General features: G+C 39.9%; 1 protein-coding gene across 1 annotated transcript; it reads right to left on the bottom strand.

Annotated features, from left to right (window-relative positions):
- Nucleotides 1-604: 604 nt before the first annotated feature.
- Nucleotides 605-23,615, bottom strand: rab1a (RAB1A, member RAS oncogene family). The gene is given in 6 exon segments (NM_001004787.2): nucleotides 605-2,655; nucleotides 3,698-3,829; nucleotides 5,184-5,279; nucleotides 5,835-5,930; nucleotides 8,005-8,077; nucleotides 23,477-23,615. Coding segments are annotated over 6 exon segments (615 nt in total). The 5' UTR covers nucleotides 23,500-23,615; the 3' UTR covers nucleotides 605-2,460.
- Nucleotides 23,616-23,672: the final 57 nt, after the last annotated feature.

Genomic DNA, 23,672 nt, shown 5'->3' with positions numbered 1-23,672 from the left:
GGCTCAATTGGGCAAAAACACATGGCCACTCAAGTGGGCTTACAAAGCTCAGTATATCCATATCCCTACACATTGCAGAGCTCAGCTCCAAGCTTTCCTCTGTTACATGAATTCTGACCATGTCACATTTAAAGTAAAACATCATACAAGCTCAGATTTCAATAGGAGCAGGCCTATTCACAATATCCCATCTTGATATAGATATTTTTAACACTGATGTGGGAATGACATTGTATTGAGAATAAATTGACTATAATATATATATATATATATATATATATATATATATATATATAATTTTTTTTTTTTTTTTTTTTTTATTTCAGGCCATCACTTGGTGTCCCACAGAACAGAGTGAATCTAAAAAATATATTAGCAGTAGCAGGGAAGTCCCAACATGTGTTGCTCTACTACAGTTGTACACAATGTTACAGTTCAAACACAGGTTCACAGATCCCTAGTGCACACGTATGTGTATACACAATCAGTGCTCTACAGTTTACCTGCATTTATAAGGCCCTGTTCTCTGAGGCTGTACAGCAGCTTGCATTAGAGACACAATGGAGACCATCAGTTATCCAGCGTCAGCTCGGACATCATACTCAGTGTTAACAAGTTTTATTTGCTTTCAGATGAATGCACATGGATTTCCAATGTTCAGCATGGACAGGTAGCATAAGTTAGCAGAATCAGATGCCATTAACACAAGGTGCAGTGAATATATACATTAGACACAATGTTTATAACCAGTCTGGCAACTTCCATGTACAGGGTTCATTATTTTTTCAGCTTTGTACAGTACTTTATCTAGCCACAAGCCCCAAATTTGGAACCTTTGTATTATGCTTAATCTATCAGATTTCATTTTGGGGCATTTCGTCCACTACTGAAGACAGCAGCATACAAAATGCCCCTCTCCATCTTAATACTGCAGAAAAGAATGTGCCCTAGCTGAAACACAAAGTGGCAACAGACGGACCCGGGCACTTTTGGTGGCAAGGTTCGGTGACACCCCTGTGTGTTCAGTAGGGCGCTGGTCATACAGCAGTATTGCATGGTTGCATTTAGAGGGTTTTCTCACTGTTCATATTGCAGTTAACTTAAATGTCCTGACTAGCTACAGGTTGGCCTAGCCCTACAAAACAGCCGTGGCTGACTACAGCTTGGTACTAGCCCCACCCACCCCAAAGTTTGTTACATACAAACACACAGCAAAAAAAAAAAAAATTACAAAAGGCGCCCCCAGTCTAGTGAAAGACGCCTTAAAGTGATTTGTGAAAGGAATGGAACAGCATATATAGAAACATAATAGCTACATCACCGTCGGCACTTCCACTGTCTCAGAACTCTGCAAAATTGTCTTTCAATAGAACTAAGAACTACAGAAATGGGACATTTTAGTGATTAAAATAGGAAAACACTGTACATTCAAAGTAATATATTGATCCTTACAATGACCTACCCTACTGGGTTCTTTAACCAATGGGAGACCTGATGCACTATAGTGGTTGCATTTGTTAGTTAAGCACTTGTTAGTTTTGTACATAAGAAAACCAGTTGTAAACTTCCAGTTACATGCAGGGCATGGCCTCAGCCGGAATAGAACTTCATTAACCCATTACTAGACAAAATTAAGACAATACTTACCACCATACAGTTTGATATTACGTTCCAATAAGTACAATATTTATTAAATGATTTCTTCAATTGTTTTTTTTTTTTTACATTATGCAACAAATAACTACGTCCTGCGCCCAAAAATTATATGCAGAGTATGAATAAACTATTCGCCCCCTCTGGTGCCAGAGACGCCAGCCCCCCACAGTACAACAGAATGCAGGCAAGTGGCCTCTGACAGCAAATTAGCCAGTCAATGTCATCCTCCTATTGACAGAGAAAGAACTAGCAAAATCAGATCTTACATATAACATATCACTTAACTTTATTCATGAATGGAAACTTACAGACACCGTTTGCTGTGCTGTTTGATACAAAATGGCTAAACTTCATCTTCAGAAGACTAAACCTGACACCTAAACATGCCAACATCAAACTGGGACACGGGTGGGTGTGTAGGGGCGGGCAGGTTGGGGTGTTCTACAAACCACAGGGATACAATATGGTATTAGTAAAGCAAGGGTTACACACATTATTGATAAACCAGCACACGTAGTAGAGGGGCAAGTGGGGGGGGGGGGGGGGGAGAAGGTTTAAAACAGTTCTGAAAATGAAGTTGAGCTGTCTTGAGTCAAGGGCATAAAATAAAATAAAATTAAAAAAAAAAAAAAAAGAAAAACAAAAAAGTCAGTATTGAGGTTTGCTGACTTTGGGGAGACGGTAAGATTCTGTTGTAGTGCGGCTACATACAGTACAATTCAGGCAATTTTCGTTTGTCACTTAGGTTCAGATTGAGATTTCACTGCTGAGGAGGGAAAAGGGGCTCTTGGGGGGCAGGCCATTTTAGCAGCATCCTCCACTAGACTGCTTGACTGGAGTGCTCTGGATTTTGACATTCTTCTCTTGACCGCCTGCTGTGGCGCCAGGACCCATTCGCTTTTTGATCTCCGCTGCCATTGTCATAAAGGCCTGCTCTACATTTGTCGCGTTCTTTGCACTTGTTTCCAAAAATGGAATTCCCAGAGAGTCTGCAAACTCCTATGGATATGAAAGACAAATAAAAATCAGAAGCATTCTATAATGGGCAGGCAAGGTTATGAACATACATTGTGCTCTCCCCCCACACTTTCTCTGCAATAATTACAGTAGTTTGTATTTGACAGTAACCATATGCATGAATCCATACTGGTGGCAAAACAATAGGGTTTAATATTTAAATAAACTGAACTGAAAAATCCCTTATCTGAAAAACCCCCTAAGCATTTTGGACAACAGATCCTATACCTGTACTCCCTATTGTTTCAACTTCACCACAAGGAATTTGTTACAGACTTTGAGAGGACTTTATTTTTCTTTAAAATGTAGCTACCTAGTTTTCTTTGGTTAAGTCTGTTACAATACTATTTTTGCACCTTACAAGTATTGTGTACCCCCACTGCAGTGCAGGCTCTATTAGACTGCACCTTCGGTGGGGAAGCAACGTAACTTTACTTTACTTAACACTTAACTATGTGTTCAAAAACAATTCCCAGAATGCTCTAACCACTTTTTTTTGCTTCACAATGAAAGCATCAATGTTGCTGCATTTAATATTACAGCTGAAAATTTAAAGGGGAACTACTACACAAAGTCTTAACACAAGTTTTACCTCTTGAAAATCAACTTTCTATATAAAATCAATACAAAATTTTATTGCAGCTTTGTGTCAATGTAGTTTACTTTGAAACAGTTTGTCTAATACACTGACTAAATTATGCAGCTTTGTGTCAATGTAGTTTACTTTGAAACAGTTTGTCTAATACACTGACTAAATAAAGGGAGCCCAGGCCAGTGCATACACCAGTCGGTAGGGTATGTGCCAATGCTGAGAGAGAAATACTGAAAAGTAAAGTAAGGATTTCAGAAAATGCACAGAATGTTTAAAGGAGTATATTAATTGATACCAGCCACAATAATTTTTGTCAGAGAATCTCAACTCATCAATGACATTTGTGGATAATTAACCACTTCTCAATTCCCCCCACTTGCACTAGACCTTTAGACTTTATAACCAGGAAAAAAAGTGCTGAAATCACATTACCTTTGCTGTTGTGTAGTCCACGACTTTCTTTGTTGTTAGATCACATTTGTTGCCTACCAATAACTTGTTAACATTTTCACTGGCATAGCGATCTATTTCCTGAAGCCACTGCTTTACATTGTTAAAGGATTCCTGAGGGGGAAAAAAACAAATATTCCAAATTAAAAACAATATTTGTTATTGTGTTTCCATCATTTCCAACTGTTAACTGGGGAGCAGATATTGGAGCAGCTCTCTATTCCAGTTGCCCATTATCCTTCAGCTAGTAACCTATGTACTAGTCCAAAATTACTCCATTGTGACCATGCTCAAAAATAGTTTTTAGTGTTCGGTTTGTTTTTGTTATAGTAAGGCTAATGGCACAAAATAAGCACAATGGCAGGCTATATTAGCTTTTTTTTCTCCAGGGGTGATGGCACACGAGGAGATTTGATATGTAAAATCTGAACTACCATGGACAGAAATCACACAAAAAATTCCTTTAACTTTACTTGCATTTGAACCGCTGCACATACAACAGTTTACATCCAGCAATCCAGCCACCTCCTGCATTTTGTAGCAGTAAAGCTGGATCATTGCATGTAATAGGAAAGGCATTTATAGGAGATATGTCACCCGTGGGTGGGGCATATTTCCTGCAGGTGACAAATCTCCCCATGTGCAACTGCCCTAAGTGTCCTATTTTGTATCTTGCACAAATATAGACAGAGAAGGGCAGGGGACTAGCATGTGACATTATCTTGAGCTGCAGTGAGCTGTATCCGGGGCTAGCACTCTATCACTCCCCAAACCAAAGCTTTGACTTTCTTGGATTCTTTATCAACACATTGTGCACGCAGTAGTGGGACGGCATCAAGTCACTTCTAAATTGTGTGAAGTCCACAATTTGACCTGCGTGCTGCTGTCATAACTTACACATACACAGCTTGGCAGGAACACTATCTCAATCTAGACATGCAGAACTTAGAGCTGTAGTGCATGAAGCAATCAAAATGCCTGGACTCACTTACCACAACACATATAAGTTGTTTTTTTTTTTGGGAATAACCACTTGCTGAGCTTTGTTCTGTTAAAAGTGGCCCATGGAATTCCTAATGGTCAAGAAGCCCTATGTAGCATAATACCACAGTGAGGAAAACGCTCACTAATCATAGTATTATTGACTGAGATGTGCAGTTCCAAAGCAAAAACGTGTCTTAAGAAAAAAAGAGCTCTATTTGTAGTACAGATGTCAGAGTAAAGGTAAACACATTGACCTATGCTCTCACAGTGACAAGGGCATTTTTTGGTTAATGGAAATGGCTTGGTTCATGATTTGTGGGCATCTGACCTCTGAAAAAGGCACAATATGTGTTTAGTAGAAAGTTGTTTATGTCTTCTGAAACCTGATTATATTTAATGCTATGATCCAGCAGAGGGAGAAAATGATATACTCACCATGACATGACCTTGCACATAAAACTCAAAAAGCAGAAAAAAATATTACCTGGTCTGTTACGTCATACACAACAATGATGCCATGGGCTCCCCTGTAGTAACTTGATGTAATAGTTCGAAATCTTTCCTGGCCGGCAGTATCCCACTGAGAGGGAGGAGAGATGCAAGTTAACCAGAGTGGATTGCTGTACGGCCATTTTAAATTTGTAAAGACATTTACACCCACTTTGCTTTATGTCTCTACTTAAAGCATTTCCTACTTCTACTGTATCGAAAATCTTACATACATCATCCAAATAGGACACGTGGGGTATAACTACATATCCTCTACTGTATAATGTAAAGATATGCCCAAGAATTATATACGCCATATAAAGGCACTAGACTTTTATACAGGTAATGGAACACCAAGATCACATTTAAAACCACAATTATAAATCAAGATGTACAATATTTTTGATACTGCACAAGTTTCAATGGGTCCCATGTGCCACATGACAGCATTCAGTTCCAGTTATAAATCTACTCATGGCAGTTACGTATTTATGTGGCCATAATAACACAAGCCAGCCGGTAACAGTTAATTGATTTTCTTGGACAGACAACTATTTGGACAATATGAAGGGTCATTTGTGAATACAAAAGCCCGAGCCTCGCACACTCGCTGTCTTGTATCGTTCGTAGGATGCCAGCTACTTACAATTTGAAGTTTGATTGTTTTCCCATCTAACTCTATAGTCCTGATTTTAAAATCAACACCAATTGTACTGATGTAACTTTCTGTGTATGTGTCATCCTGCAGAAAAAGAAAACACAAATATATGTGAATAACATTCCACACATTTGATTCAACATAGTGAAATAAAGTTTTACGGTTTCATGTTCAAGCTACAGGTGTTCGTTGATATTATTAAAAAACGCACTTAGATGTTTAAGAAATCAGTTTCCCAAAGTTAAATTTATTTGTATGTCACCTTAAAGGAATCTTTAAGATCACCTTTAAGGTTATAATTACTATTGTGTTGGCAGATTCTAATAATGCCTTTAGGCTAATGCCACATGAGGTGTAGGGCGGATATTTTCAGGCAAGCGCAAAAGCCTCCTACATGTGCCTGCACCCGAATAAATGAGATACGCTCGGGTGCAGGCACATGTAGCCGATTTACGCATGAAAACACGAGATAATGCAAAGTCTCCCGTTTTTATGCGTATATTGGCTAAATGTGCCTGCACCCGAGCGTATCTCATTCATTCGGGTGCAGGCACATGTAGGAGGTGTAGGGCAGAATTTTCAGCAAGCGATTTTACGCTTGCCGAAAATATCCGCCCTACACTTCATGTGGCATTAGCCTTAAAAATTGGCTATAACTCAATCTATCACAGAATTTTTCCTTTGTCATTTTTGGCAGAGTTTTGCTGCAAGAGCAATATCATGGCACAAACAGGCTATACTAAGTACCAAATAATGTAGGCAGAGCTTCAATGTCTGTTTACTAATGTTAAAAAGGGCATACACAGTGCCAATTTTAGGCCAGATATCGGTTGGGTTGGCCTGTCAGTGGTGCCCATTCACAGGCAGAGTTGCCGAATCAGTCTGAAGGACCAGAATCAGCAGCTGAAATCTGCCCGTGTATGGCCACCTTTAGTTTATATACACACACAACTCCCATTTTAAAGGTATATGTCAATTAAACAGGCTGAGAAAGCAGTTTTTCTTTAACCAGCTATTTTCCAGTCAGCAGTTTGTCATGTTTAGTTCTACACCATAACCAGCACCAGTTTACTGATTAACCGGACTAATCTTTTTTTCTCACAGTAAAGCCACATCATGATCGGGCTCAGTTTACCTGCAGAGTTTCCTAAGAGGCTTAACCAGAATGACACTACATACTGGTAATCCTATGCAGTAATGCAGTTCTACAGTATGTCCTGATCTGATCGGGTTATTTTTATTATTATTTTTTTTTTATGTCACCCCTTCCTTTAAGGCAAATTACAAACGGCTTCAGATGAAGTATTTTTGCTTCCACTGGAACAACTTATTTTGCAGGATTCTCTTTGCCAAAAGCTTGATCTTCCTGGGACGTGCCTTTTTGCAACCTTATCTTTACTCTATCTAACCTTTACTATGAATACTAGGAATACACTGAATCCAGGATTTCATTCGAGATTCAGGTTTTTCAGCAGGATTCAGCTGAATCCACATGCCTAGCCCAACTAAATCTGAAACCTTAAAATCACTTGACTTTTTGTCACTAACATGGCGGTTGAAAATTTTTACTCTCTGACTCTTCTGAAGCCTTATTTGCATATGCAAATTAAGATTTGGTTCTCCCCAGATAAACACAGTCCACGTCTGAAGCAATGGTTTGTTTCGTACTCTGCGTATTACAGAGAAAGGGTTACTCTTTCAGCATGTACAGCTTTCATTGGGGTTCTTTGGAACCCTGACTACAGTAGTTTGCAGTGTACATATTAATACAAAGAATGCTGCAAAGAAGCATCTGGCGTGGAAGCAGCTAATTCATGCTTATGCATATATTTTGCCACCCAAACCAGCTCCATGTGCCTGGACACAGGCTAATGCATCAACTCTGCGTGAAGCCACAACGGTAGCTGCCTTTATCTGCAGGGGGAGAATCAGCCTGGCATGGCAGTAGCCTTATAAAGAGCTACACTGGGGCAGAACAGTAGTTGCTAAGGGCACACTAAACCCTTTCTCAGTTGTTCCCCTTAGAACATAAAAGTTGTAGCATCTATGGAAATTCTGCTAGGATCAGTAATGAGAATTAATGAAAAATTACAATCATTATGGCATGTTGTGGTAAGGAACATTTTAAAAATGTTAAAGATTCAGAAAAAGTACTTACTGCAAACCTAAGCAGAAGACAAGACTTTCCCACACCGGAGTCTCCAATCAAGAGCAATTTGAATAAATAGTCACTGTAAGAGAAAGAATGACATTAATAAAGAAGCAGGAGTTAGAAATACAACGTGGCTCTATAGCATGGCCAAACACTTCTTCAGTCATAGCCCCCTCAGTCCCTAGACACTGGCAAGTACAAGCCAAACGTCAAACAGCTATTGATATTTTCCCCTAAATTACTTATATATATAAAATATTAGGTATAACATTTATTTCATAATATGGTAATATGGTTCCCCACATGGTAACATTTCAGTATATGAAATCAATCTGTCCAACTCTGTTAACTGCAAAAAGGCTCTCTGTGCATCTATGGGATGAAAATTCCCTCATATAAAAGAAGTGGCCATGCATGGGCTGCCGCTCGCTGCTCACTCAGCCACTCCAGACAAGGCTGGCAGATTACTGATCCTTGTATAGGGCCAAAATACCAGGCTACTTGACTAACATCTGGCAGGCCTTAAAATCACACAGGAGGCAAATATCAAATCAGGGTCCTGCCCCCAACTAGATAGGTCAGTCATTGGCCCGTTGGCCAAACAGTTTGGCCCAGTAACCATGTTAAGTAGGTCATGTATGATCTTTTGCAGAATAGGAAGCATATTTATTATTGTGTGTAAACCAACATTAAAGGTGAAGTTGGCTTACACACTATAATAAATTTGCCCCTATGACAGACAGGAAGTACAGTTACCTGTCACACCCAAGTCTCACCCACAACCAGTATCTAAAGAACAGTCTAGAGCATGTGCTGCTGGAAAAGTAAATACTCCCTTAATTTCACCTAGCATCCTCATCTCTGCCATCACCTGGGCTGGCGTTAGTGCCAGGACCAATAGGAGCCCGTGGATGAGCTAAATTATAGATGATGTCAGCCAGCTGCAGGTTAGGGCTACTTTTACAACATAAACACCAGCTTGGTTGGCATTGAAGAGGTTAACATATTAGCACCACTGACTGCCTATTTAAAGTGTTGTTTTAGTGAGATTACTGAGGAGATACTACAAAACAGAGCATTCCAGCCATGCTGTGAGAGTGGTAATTAAACTATAGGAACATTTACACTGCCTTATTAGATATATAAGTACAAGGCAGCGTTGTTAGTGTTTATTCTACAATCCTATTTAATTAATCATAAGAATGGGATGAGCTGGACATGACTTTTAGGGCTATGCCAGATGAGGTGCTTCCTTCTGCCCTGCAGCTAATATGCACTGACAGACATGGCATCTGCTTGTTCATGCACAAAACCATGCATTTTCTTGCCAATATCTGCACCCTCTGTACAGGCAGATGCCAAGCTTGTCAATGTACACTGACTGCAGGCTCAAAAAGGAAGCAGATCTGCGTTTCCTCCCCCAAGGTATAGAAAACCTCTCACCTGCCATAGTCCCCATAGTAAATGCCAGGCCCCACAGCACAAGCAAATCATACCATTTGTACTGAGAAGCATGAGAGCAATACAGGCACCAGTCAGGAAGGAATGGAAAGTTAATGGGATTCAGGAATGCTCTTGAAAAGTTGACCTGTATAATGCTGAACCTGGCACATCATGATAAGCAAATGCACACAAGGAAGAGCAGCTAGCTACACAGCCAATGCACGTGCCCCAGAGAGCGCCTAATGGAAGAAAGAATGCTGCACACATTGCACTGCCTTAGGACCCTTACGCACAATGCACAATTTTAGCTTGTAAATTAACCTAAATGTATATTGGAAAGTTGCTTTGATAAGCAACTTTACATTTTTAACAGCTGTTGAAAGCAGTATCTGTCTGCACCTATATATTCTCTGCCTTGGCAATTCTGACTTTTGAAACAATGTGGCAAAAGCCACCTAATTAAAAAATGTAAAAAAAAAAAGCTCACAGGCTGGCTTCTGTTACATTGTTTCAACAGTCAGAACCAGCAGTCCAATAAGGGACAACAAAAAAGAAATATAGGCAAACAAGCACACTGCACCATTATCTCCAATATACATGCAGAATGATCTGATAATGGCCTGATCTGATAATGGCCGAAGCAACTCCACAACTGTGGTGAAAATGATTAAAAAGAAATGGAATAACTGAAACGACTAAACAGGCCTAGGGTGTATAAAAAAAAAAACAAAAAAAAAAAAACAGAGGGCTGTAGACTCCCAATCACAGATCAGTCCATACACTTTGTATTTCATTAATCATAGCTAGCATTTTTAAGACCCTTACAGAAAAAAAACTAAAGGCGAGGTAAGTGTGGAAAAACCATAGGCCAGTAAGTAACCTCTAGCTGGTTAAGTGGATCTGAGCGCAGTACATAACCTGGTACCAATCTTTGACTGTCTGTACTTCCAGCCCCTGGGACTCACCAGGCAAGGGGTGGGGCTTGTAAAGTGGGTAAAGGAGCTTTGGCCACTAGGGGGACCTCTTATATCAAATGTGTTTTTGCAATGCCACAAAAAAAGTTTTAAAAAGGGGGGGAAATTCCATCTGCTCCCTTGTTTTAGTCCCAGCCGTACCCCTCACCTGAAATTCAACAGCAAGAACTACAAGGAACTTAAAGTCCTGCAGCTAAGTAAATTATGAGGGGGGAGTCTACATTCACCAGGGAGGTTACTAGGATTATTATTTCAAATGGGCAAATGAAGGAAAACATTTTCTTTTAATTTAAGAAATTACAACAGATTTTCAGTACAGTTGTAATTTAGTTCATGTTTATCATAAGTGCATTTTGCCCCTTTAATTGCCACCTATGTCAGCACTGAGCGCAGCACACCCTGGTGAACCACATTAATAGGGTAAAAGTGTACGGCTTATACAACAATATTTCCCTGGACACTAAATGGTGCATATTATATTACATTCAAGTAGCTGCTTACGTTCCCCTTGTAAAGTGCCCATAACATCCTTCTGTACTATGGCAGCTCACACAAATACGTACAAATTAAATTTTCTGTTAAAAAACAAAAAGCAAAACTATTATTTTACATTTGTATTTTGTTGCAATTTAGTCCCCAACACACAAGAGTTTGCCAAGTGTATGAGGTGCTGACATTTTATACATACCAGCATTCTCTGCTTATTTTGCATACTTTTGCCTAAACCAGCTACAAATTACCGCTTCCTATTTTTGACCGCAGGCACAGATTTCTATTCTCTGTTGCTTCTCAAAATAACCCCTATATAAAAGGCCATACTATATGCATTTGTATAATTCATATCTAAACATTATACTACTGCTCCACTGAACTAAATGGGAGGTTTTTGGAATGTTTCATCTCTATAACAGGGCATGAATGATTCCTGCTCAGCAAATGTTACTAGGGCACAGATGGCAAAGTAAATGAACAGTAATTCAAGTCACTAGCTGGCCGAGCATCCTGGGAATTATTTTACACATAGCACTAGCTCTTTCTACTATCTGTTTGTGTAAGCTGCAGCTGGAATCCTAAGCATGCAGCATTCCAAAGACAGTGAATTGCTATCAATCAATGCAGGTTTGTTAAGAGGATTTACCTGGCTGTACTGGAGAGAAGGATAATGAAGGAAGCCAACAGAGATGCTTTTATATATAAAAGTAGTTTATTTTAGCATTACAGTCCTCTTAGAGGGATATTGGCACTGTTTCTTTCCCACTGATTTTTTTATATGTCTAATTTTATTTACTGTATATAGCTTATAAGTGTTCATATTTAATAACAGATTTTACTTCTGCCAAAAGATGGAGCATGCAGTGGCTCTGTATAACCTACTGAAAGCAGTTTCTAACTCCAAAGGCTAATGATACTATCCCCACACAGACACATGGCAATTAGCAGCTGAAAGTGGAACAAAAGATAATGACAATATGTAGACAGGTGTGCATTATGCAATTCTCAAAAACCCCAAAAGGCATATATGAGAATGCTTATATTGTGCTCTATGAGTATGTGTATATAGGGTAGCATAGGACTCTGCCTTTATAAGCAAGATGCTAGAAGAGTCTGCTAAACAATAGACTTTTCTATGATGATGATGAGGAGGGTGGATAAGTTACAACAGATGGAAAGCAGCCAAACTATGTAAGATGACAAGATAGCAGGGACAAGGGCAGCCTACATCACCAGGTGATAAGCATCTGGCTTCTCTTTCTACCTGCTCTGCCTTTTTGCCAATTAATAATTTAGCTGGCACCACTTGAAACACTTCCCAGGCTTCTTACTACTGGTAAGGGTTTAGAGACTGTAGTGAGACATCAAAAATTCCAAGACTTCCAGAAGACAGAACAATTTGCCACCCTCTTATGTAGTAGCCAATAACACTAGCAACTGGCCCTCAGGTCATTCCTAAATCATCATATTGAGTTTCTAAAGCATTTAGAGGCTGGCATATTGCTTTTTAGAATGTTATTATAAGTGATGTTATATAGAGCAAAGGATTAAAGGGGATGCAAACCCAAATGAACTTCTTGCCTAAAGCTCTCCAGTATACACTAATTCCACATTACCAATGGCCATAAAATTATTTCTAAATATAATTACAACTGAAAGTAGCATCTGCTCATTGCTATAGCGCTTTCAAAAGAAATTACATTTACAAATAACATCAAAATAACCGAAATCTGCATCCTCTAAGTGGATTTACCGGCCGTTTAAAGTAAAGGTGGGTTATACATGGTCAAATTTAGGCTGCTAATTTGAGTCCTTCAGACCGATTCAGCAGCTTATCTGCCCATGTATGGGGGCCACCAATGGGCCTACCTGACCAATATATGGATAAAAATTGGACAGACAATAAGGCAGGCTTGGTTTTCCCATAGGATTAGGGACCACATCGGCTCGTTGATGCGGTCCACTCTCCAATGGCTCATATGCACTTCATTGTAATGTGATTGTTTTGCCCTAGGGCCAAACGATAATACCTTAAAAAAAAACCTTAGGTGGGCATATCAAAGAAAAGTTACACTCGTTTGACAACTTAACCAAATGAGCGGATCTTATTGTGTATGGCCACCTTGAAAGGCCTGTTATTTCTGGACAAACTCATTGCTTCCTTACTACAGTTTGATGCCACAAGCACTTTTCTCAGTGCATCATGTTTGAGGCGTTGTTATGTGTTGGAGATAAAGGCTGTTGAAAAACAAGCATAACTCGAAAAGCTTGTCAATCAAACTGATTTTTATTAAAGAATACAACCTGTTTTCCCAGTATAAGTGACTAAAGGTGTAGAACATAATCTTTTACAATAAAGTCCATGGCACACATCATGGTACTCACAGCAGCAATCAGAACTTCTGCTGCTCACAGCATGTAAATGTGAATAAAAAATGAATAAAGAACTAGCGTTTAAGAGTTTAAATATCAGAACATTCTAAAATGACTACGAGAGAGCCCACTGCAGGCTCACATATACACAGGGACATGTCACAGACAGGCCCCTGTAGCAGCACACAGGCACCATTACACAGGGAAACAAAGGGAGTCATTCAACTGTTAATTAGTACTTGCCTATTATTAAACAGATCTTGGGAAATTAACCTAATTGCACAAGAAAGATTAAACAAAATTGGCATTTTTTAACGCTTCATTGTTCACCTACTCTTTAATGAGAAGTCCAAGAAATGTAGATAATGCTTTTCAGGCCAGGAAGTCTAGCATGGTAAGTTTTGAATATAATGTTATCTTTTATTTGTAATAGATTATATTTGATACCATCACCCAATTTACAGATTTCACTTTAGGGCTCTGGCACACGGGGAAATTAGTCGCCCGCGACGAAACTCCATGTTCGCGGGCGACTAATCTCCCCGAGTTGCCATGACCCGCCATCCCACCGGCGAACATGTAAGTCGCCGGCGGGATGGCACACGCGGCGGCGCGATTTCCCGTGACAAGGGAGATTTGTCGCGGGCGACTAATCTCCCCGTGTGCCAGAGCCCTTACAGGGATTGGTGGTTGAGATCTAATAAAGGATGATTAATGGTGGCTATACAGGTGCCGATTGTAGCTGCTGATATCGGTCCCTTAGACCAATTCGGCAGCTTATCGGCCCATGTAGGGGCAGCAACGAGGGGCATGGTTAAAAGATTTAGTCGGATCGGGGAACCCCAATGGCTCATTGACACAGTCCCTGAACCGGCTGCGCCCATTGACGCCGTTATAATTCGATCGTTTGGCCCGACGGCCAAACGTTCGACTTAGCCTACATTTGCCCGATATCGCCCACCCGTAGGTGGGGATATCAGGAGAAGATCAGCTTGCTTAGGCGACCTCGCCAAGTGAGTGGATCTTAATGTGTATGGCCACCTTAAGAGTGGGGACACTGATCTCTAAAGGTGCTACACCTAGCAACCACTAACTGCAATCAGAATCATTTTGCCACTGAAAGCATTCCTATCTTGCCCCTCTTCAAAGGCTACATTATAGAATATATCTCATAAATTATAGGTAAGGTCACACCATGACCTGAGGGTTTCTATGGCAGGAGAAAGCCAGTAAGAGACCAAGCTGTTGTATTTACAAACTGCTAGGCTACTCCCTATACAAGACCATCCCAATTAAAACAAGAGAAATACAACTTTTTAACCAGAATTAGTCTAATCGGAAACTAAGAGAGGAGGGGTTCATTAAGGGTTGTCCACAGTTTTTTACAGTTCAACTATTTAAAAAAATTTGTTGACTATTTTTCTATAATTGATGTTTAAACATAAATATGAATCTCTCGGTTTTCCAACCTTTGGACTGTTAAAATTTTCTACACTAGCTGATACATTTCCCTGGCGCATCTTTGGAATGTGTGCAACAAGTGTATCAGTTATACCAACTCTTAGTGAAACTCTGGGATTAGGGTTAATCTGTTCAGATTAATTGAAGTATAAATGTTTATATTATAGAGTCACAATCACTTGAAGGTGCCAGAGGATGGGTAACCCAAGTGATTGTAATCACTTCTTATCTGATTCCCCAAGCTCCTGTTATCAGAAAATGACTCCGGCCCAGGGCTCCTCATAGCGAGCACCACGGATTGACCCTGTTCCTCTTCTTTCTTCCACGCCCCGGGGCCAACGCATGCGCAGTAGAGTGAAAAAGCAGAGTTTTCTGGTAAAGTTCAGCTTTTCACGCTACTTTGCTTGCACCTCTGTGTGAAGGCAGGAGAGGAAAATGATCGCTCTGCGGTGCTTGCTGGAGGAACTCCAGGCCGGGACATATCAGGTAAGTAAATACAATCACTGGGTGTCTAATGTTTGGCACCCCCAAATGGTTGGCCACTTTCCTTCTCCTTTAAATAAAGTAGAAACAAACAAACAGTTGAAGGGTAAAGACACACAGAGCTACTAGCAGCAGCTACTTGTCACAGCTACTAAAATAGACAATGCTGACCATGTCTTTAAGTGTGTTTTCGCAGGGGCAATTCTCAGTTTTGTCTTTGGCAAGATTTTTTTTTTGGAGTTTAATAGCCATGAAAAAGTAGCTGCTACTAGTAGCTCAGTGTGTCTTCACCCTTAAAGAAGACATATTGGATAAGGAAAAAAAAACTTTTTGTAGGCAATTATGAATAATATATGGTGCTGGTTTCACTTTGGGCTAAAAATTAATCCTATCTGTAAAAATGGCCCCTTTATTGGAGCTCCCTATAGATCCACTCAGGTCCATATCTGTGTTTCAAATGAAGGGCAGACGTGTCCTAACAGTCCCTGCCAGAAGCACAGCAGGAGGGGGATAGCCAATCACAGCCTTGCACTCACACAAGCAAATACAGGCTTCAGTTCCCTATCAGGTCAGCCTAGCTGCTGATTGGTTCCTACCCTACAGTGCCCAGTACTGACAGCCGCCGGTTCCTCTGCACATTCAGAGAATTCAGCCAGCAGGAAATGTAACAGATGGGCAGGACTAGTGGGGTTTGGAAAAATTTCTCAATAAATCAGTCCAAACACAACTTTTTTAAGCACAATCCTTTTATATTTAGGGTATAAATCACTGGTACATTCTTTTCTCTTGGTACATTTTTATATGATATGTCTCCTTTAAAAGAACGTGTTTTTTGACAGCACTATACACTGTTGGTGTATCTGTGCTGATATGCAACCACAGGGGTTATGGCTGCTATGGGAAAGTCTAGAGCTGACCCACGCTATTGTATGCTTTGCTTCTATTTCAGGGTAATGTCACACACAGTATTTTCTCTAATGAATTAAAAACGCCAGTAACGCCTGCCCTCTATTTCCCAGCATGCTGCAGGATCTGCTCTTGGAATAGAACTGATTAGCAGAAGGGACATTAAAAGGCAACAATGTGTAATATTTTTACCCAAACCTAATTATTCATCAACACCAAAACTATGGTTTCAAACATGTCTTTCTACTGTTATGGATTTTAACAATAATACAGTTATTGGATCCATAACCCACATAACCATTATCAAGACATTTTCAAATTACAGAAAGGCCCTCTCCCGTAGACTCCATTTTAAGTAAATAATTCTCTTCTTTTAAAAATAATTCCCTTTTTCTCTGCATTTATAAAAAAAAAAACTGTACTTGATCCCAACAAAGATATAATTAATCCTTACTGAAGTCCAAACAATCCTATTGGGTTTAATCAATGTTTAAATATTTTAGTAGACTTAAGGTAAGAAGAAGATTCCCTTATCCAGAATACCCCAAGTCCTGAGCATTCTGGATAAGAGGTCCCATACCTGTACCAAAAGTGAGCTAAACACAGGGATCAATTCCTTTTTTGTAAACCGGACCGATGAGCATGGACACCATTCTTACAGAACACACAAAAACATTTGTTGCCTAAATGCATGCGAAACATGTGTTTATAAAACCCTGCAGGATGCTTAAAGGAAAACTAACACGAAAAAATTTTAAGTAAAAACTCTATTCTACCCTGCCCCAATAATTGCCCTATCCTGCACACCATTTATTATTTTGAATGCTTTATTAGAAAATACCTGCTAAAACTTGGCTTACGGCCAGTATCTTTACTACCTGAAGAACATCTGGAGGTTCCTATGTAAGTAGGCACACTTGAAAGATGTGTTGAGTCACAAAACACCCAAAATTAGAGCTGGGCGGTATGACCAAAAATTTATATCACGGTATTTTTCAAAATTATATCGGTATCACGGTATTTGACGGTATTTTTTTTTCCATGCATGATTAGGTGTTAACCCCATTTCCTAATAAATTAGAGAATAATTACTGCAGTATTGAAAATCTGTCAGGCAAGCGAAGGATCGGCAACAGAAAGTCGTAAGGTAAATCAGGCAGGCTTAGTTTCCCAGGCAAGGCCGCAGACAACATAGCACAGGAGGAGGCGTTTGATAGCTTTAAATACCCCCCACGCATGCGCAGAACCGGCGCCGTCAGCGCGTCGCGGACGTGCACGCTTTGACATGTATGTGCGCTTTGACGCACGCACACCTGGACGCACGCGCGCAACGTCCCGCGGACAACGGGACGCGCACGCACGCAAGGAGGCGCGCGAGACCAGGCCGCATGGGTGAGTACCCTGACACCCCGGTATTGCGGTATCTGAAAAATTAATATAGTTTAAAAAAAAAAAAAAAAAAACACCGGTATTCGGTATTAAACGGTATATTGCCCAGCACTACCCAAAATTGTGCCTTATTTAATTCAATGGCAAAGCTTTGCTAACATTCACAGGTCAATCTTATTTGCCAGTTTGGTTAGGCCAAGAAAGAGTATATGCGAGCACAGATGAAGCTATACTCCATTACACAACTTTACAATTTCACAGTTTCCAGAGAAAAGTGAACCACTAACTGACAAAAATCACTCAGGAAAAGCAACCATTGTGCCATGAACTCACAGGCCAAGCGTATCCTACAGGAAGGCAAGGGCTCTTGAGAAAGTCAAACACTCAGTGCAATTATCCGGCAAGCAATGTTGCCTCAAGTTTCTTTTTAGCTGTGTTCACCAAAAATTTATTTTGTGCACACTTTTTCAAACCTTGTATGCACGTTTGAAAAACTGGTGTGCAGAGTACACAATTATGTATACAGGTATAGGACCTGTTATCCAGAATGCTCGGGACCAAGGGTATTCCAGATAAGGGGTCTTTCTGTAATTTGGATCTCCATACCTTAAGTCTACTAAGAAATCAATAAAACATTAATTAAACCCAACAGGATTATTTTACATCCAATAAGGATTAATTATATCTTAGTTGGGATCAAGTACAAAGCACTGTTTTATTATTACAGAGAAAAAGGAAATCAATTTTAAAACTCTGAATTATTTGATTAAAATGGGGTCTATGGAAGAAAGGCTTTCCGTAATTCGGAACTTTCTGGATATCGGGTTTCCGGATAAGGGATCCCATACCTGTACAATGTAAAATACCTTGTGCACTGGTCTCAAAATTTGTGTGCACGTACAGCTTAGCAGGAACATTATCAGCAAGCCCTCTGCTCAAACAAGTTTTAGAAAGAGCAATTTTCCATAGCCTGTTTGGTGATAAGTAATGCAGCATCTTCAAATTATGTATTGGTCAAATCCCTCACATAGGGATCACTGTAACCTGCCCCCCAAAGAAATACTTTCGGGCACAAATCTGATCATACCCCTTATCAGTGTCGGACTGGGACCCACCAGAAAACCTTAAATATGGGGCCCACTCTCCAAACTATTTTTCCTCCTTTCCTCATCCAACCTCTTTATTCTCCTAGACTTTTATTTACATGCTAGCATCTATTCTTCCATCTATTTCTCCTCTTTCTTCCCATTCAGAAATGAAAAAGGGAATGACCATGAAGTAGGCCAAATGGTCAGGAGCAGGAGGGCCCACTGACACCTGGGCCCACCGGGAGTTTTCCTGGTATCCTGGTGGGCCAGTCTGACACTACCCATTATAGCAGGTACAAGGAATACTACAGACATTAACGGGGGTGGAGGAGTTCCCTTTAAAGAGCTAATCATACACAATTTTTAAATACCAAAAAAGACAAACAAAAAAAGGCACTCACATAGGACACATATGATACATTTAATGGTGCTAAAAATCATCATGTTACATACCCCACTCGAAACACTCACTGAAATTACTCCAAACCTGGAAGACTTCTTGTTGTGTTAGCAAGAGTAAATAAAACATTATTGTTAATGCTTTTTAACCTAGGTGTGCAGAGACCACAACCTAAGTGCTAAAACCATTCTATGCTTTTTATTTGCTAAGTGGTCCCTAAAGCCCTACTTGACCTTTTTTGTCACTGTCACAAAAGGAACTTACATTATATATAAATTATATTAGAGCTTCTAAAGCAAGCAATGTATTGGCAGATTTACTTATTTGGGACAGACAAAGCTGACCAGCTCCATAGGTATCTCACCAAACTCAGATACAGTATTGTTCAGTGAGGCCATCATATTGGCAATGTCAAGAGCTACCAAGTCAGCATGCAATATTGTTCAGTGAATGGCTAGCTTAACAGTACATTACATTTAAAGGGATACTGACACAAATCTATGCAGTGCCAATTCCAAAACCTAGTACAGATATTGGACCCCTTATCCGGAAATCCATTATCCAGAAAGGCCATCTCACATAGACTCCATTTTAATCAATTCACATTTTTAAAAATTATTTCCTTTTTCTCTGTAATAATAAAACAGTACCTTGTACCTGATCCCAGCTAAGATATAATTAATCCTTATTGGAGGCAAAACAATACTATTTGGTTTAATTACAGTTTAAATAATTTTATTAGCAGACTTTAGGTAAGAGATCCGAAGATAAGACACCTTATCCAGAAAACCCTAGGTCCTAAGCATTGTGGATAACGGGTTCCATACCTGTATACTGGAACTGGCACTTTTTTCCCCTTTTTTAAACAACCGCAGCCTGTGCAGAAGATCAGTTAGGATTTGATTTGAGGATAATGGGTATTTGCTTTCACAGATACCTTTGAAAACCAAGCTAGAATGCTATGATAATATTTAGAGTGAGCATTTATTTGCTACCCAAAATATCTGTGGGACTAAAGGTGGCCATATACAGCCAAAACCACTTACATAGTTACATAGGGTTGAAAAAAAGACCATTGTCCATCAAGTTCAACCCATCCGAGTAAACCCAGCATACAACCTATACACTCACATACATAAACTATATATACAACCAGTAATACTAACTGTAGATATTAGTATCACAATAGCTTTGGATATTCTGCTTGTTCAAAAACTCATCCAGGCCCCTCTTAAAGGCATTAACAGAGTCTGCCACTTGTTTGCTGATTGGATTGTTGGCCCTAGGGGGGCCTACAAAGAGGCACTGGATGAAGGCCAAATCAATGTGCTAATTTGCTGTGTCCAATAGAATTTTTCACACCTAACTGATATCTGGCAAATCTTTGGCCAGATATCAGGCAGGCCATTAGAGGGCCACATACATGACCAATACGATATTTACATACAATATTTCTATGTACCTGTAACCTTGCTATGAGAAAAGCAATGCCCAGACCTAAAATGGATGCTTGAGTGCTTGAACGAAAAATACAATTTTGTAAATAAAAAAAAGTTAGTAAATAAACTTCTTTGAATTCTAAAATGAAGGATGAGTAAAGGGGCCAATAAAAGTTATACAATTCTTGCTTCCTATTCATTTCAAATTCTAGAATCACTAATCATAGCAACCAGACAGCATTTTAAATTGTTACTCTGGAGAGGAAACATGAGAAAAATATTACATAAAAATGAAGACCAACAGTTAGTTACTTAAATAAAATGGGAAGCCCCAACATTTAAAATAAACTGTGCTGCAGGTGGAATATTATAATGGAATAATATAACATTTTTTGACTCTGGTTCAATATGTTAAAAAAAAAAAAAAAAAAAACTGCGAAGGGGACTTTTTATCATGTGACAAGCAGGGACAACAGAACAATTTCAGCAGGTTTCATGAATGCCTGTAGTGTGCACAATCCTACCTACTGTGACTTTTAGATTATGAACAAACAGAAGGCCTTATAACCACGTGTACTGAAAAAATGGAGACAAACTCAAGCAGAAACTAAAGGAAATATCTTTAAGCTGCATTACAAAGGCTAATGAAATTAAAGTTATAACCCTAAACTGGAGGATTTTCACGTAACAAATACACCGATATTGAAATAATGCCCCTCTGTTTTGGCTGAACCAGACACTCGTGACAAGCAGTTAAAGAGTTAACAACAAAGCCAGCCAGATGATTGCAAAATCTGCGGTAATATCAGTTTTGCAAGAACCATGTGACTCGCACATGACTGGCTGCTAAAATGAAGGCTAGCTAAGGATTTATCCGGAAACTCAAGCTAGTACACAGGTTATTCCACTATACTATTCATGAAAGACCGGCTTTCCATGTCACAGCTGTGGCTCTATAGTTAATAAGTAAAGACCAGTGAGGACCTGGGGTATTCACATAAAGATGAAATAAAGAAAATATTTTCAGCAGAACAATAACTAGCCGACGCCTGATACCAACCATTAGGGCTTCTTTTCTATCTGCCCTGCATTTCTATACCGGTTGGGTTCCTAGCCAGCTAGCTTCATTTGTCACTTCCTTTCGGCAGAAATGTTCCTGTTGGATGGGGCAGAGTCCACTGTGACAGCTCATTAGTAATTATCTCTAGGTGACTATACCCCCTGATACCACGATAATCGCAAGTCTAACACACCTTGGGTTAGATCGGGAGCTGCACTGCAAAAATACAGAGGGGAGAAAAAGTGGGTCGCTGGAATAAAATGAGCTTGCCAGTTAATCCAAACTAGTTAATTAAGCAAATACAACAAAGAGACTGACTGCCAAGATCTAGTATGTTTATTTGACTGCCTTCAAACCACACGTAATATGAACTTGGTAATCCTGTCACTCAAGGAACCTCTTACGTTTCTATAACAGTGACAAGTAACCACTGTAACAGCAGCCGTCACTAAAACGTCAATTCCCTGTATCTCTCAACAGTCCTAGTTCAACACCTGAGCTGCCACCGGTCAGTTTTTAGAGCTGTACCTCTTTTTCCAACCCACATATCAACAAACCTCAGGTCTGTTATTGCAGCTAAATGTTGCCAGCAACCAATGGGTTACAGATATGTGCCACATGCAACTCTAGCAAGGAACAGGTTTACCCACAGTGCTATTAGCAACTTCCACCACGTTGCATATTAACAGCTGTGTCATCCTAACCGAGACCCAGGACATCATTACACAATACACAATACTGTCCGCTTTAGGGCTACTGACAGCAGCAGACCCCTATACCAATTAAGTGGAATAATGTGGGATAAAGGAAATGTTACACCCATTTTTCTGTCACATGACACAAGTCAGCTGGGGCCCTCCAACTATTGCTAAAATACAATACCCAATAGCAGTTCGCCAACAGGGGAAGGACCAAACATTTCACACATCCCTTAAAATAAGGGGTAGGGTGATCACATCACCCTAAATGTGTGAAATGAGAATATTTTGTTATAGTGAGCGTAAATGATTAGCAAGAGGCCTCTACCATTCCTACTTGTCCCTACAGAGTAAAAGGACCCTTTGTTAAACTTTATATGGGCAGTGGACAGAACCACCACCATGAATCCATTTTTACTCTTGCAAAATGATTTGGAGGTGCCCAAGACATAGTGTTTTATACAAAATATTGTTTTTCAAGGACTGACAATAATTTCTTTGTGTTCCATCCTGTATCAAAGTGATTGCTGCCCTGGCAATGGAGCTTCTCACCCAGTTCACAAATATTTCATACATTTTTAGACATTAAGTCATAATTAATGGGTGTCAGTTTTGGACAATGTAAACAGCAAATTAAATCTGTGTATAAAACTGTAGCAGTGCCATGCTCTTATACCTGGTATTCTCCTGGGGTTAAGCACAACCAACCTCCAACTCTCCAGCAGAAAGCTAGCACTCAGAGCTGAGGAACGTAGAATGATGTGGTTCAACATCAGAGCGGTAACTGAAGACTGGCCATGCCTATATCTTAGTTTTAAAAATGTAGATGGCTGTGCCAGTCACCATAGCTGTAAGGTTATATTACTATAATACTTATGCTCCAATAAGAGTTCTATTAAGGAAGGAAAGGAGAGTAAAGTGGCAGGTCACTTGCCCTGGGCCCCAGCATCACAGGGGCATGGGGGGGGGGGGAGGGAAACAACATATTGTATCAATTAGTAGGTATATCAGGGGTTTTCACATTGTATTCCTCCAGCTGTTGTTACACTGAAACTCCCACCATTGTAATGTGTAGTTTAACTACAGCTGTTGGGCACCACACAAATGGGTTCTTGCTACACTGCCATGGGCCCTATTTTCTATAATTCTTTCCCTGGGTGTATTAATGGCCAATATGTCACCTTTCAGCCCAATATGTCACCTTCCCTGCCCACGATCTGACAGTCCCTCCCGGCCCCCGGTCTAGAGCCATACAATGTGCTTGATACTTACTACTCGGGATTCATGCTGGACATGTCACTGAGCTCCCCGCCGCTTCTGCAGAAAACACACACTCACACAAGGAAAAATAACACAGCAAGACCCGACCTCTTCACAAGCAAGAGCGGGCCGGAGAAAGAGCCGGGGAAACAACTTAAAAAAAAATAAACAAAATATATCTACAAATAAAGTAAAAAAATATTAATAA

Source organism: Xenopus tropicalis, chromosome 5 (assembly GCF_000004195.4).
Source record: "Xenopus tropicalis strain Nigerian chromosome 5, UCB_Xtro_10.0, whole genome shotgun sequence".
Lineage (NCBI taxonomy): Eukaryota > Metazoa > Chordata > Amphibia > Anura > Pipidae > Xenopus > Xenopus tropicalis.
This window is presented reverse-complemented; position numbering and strand designations above follow the sequence as displayed.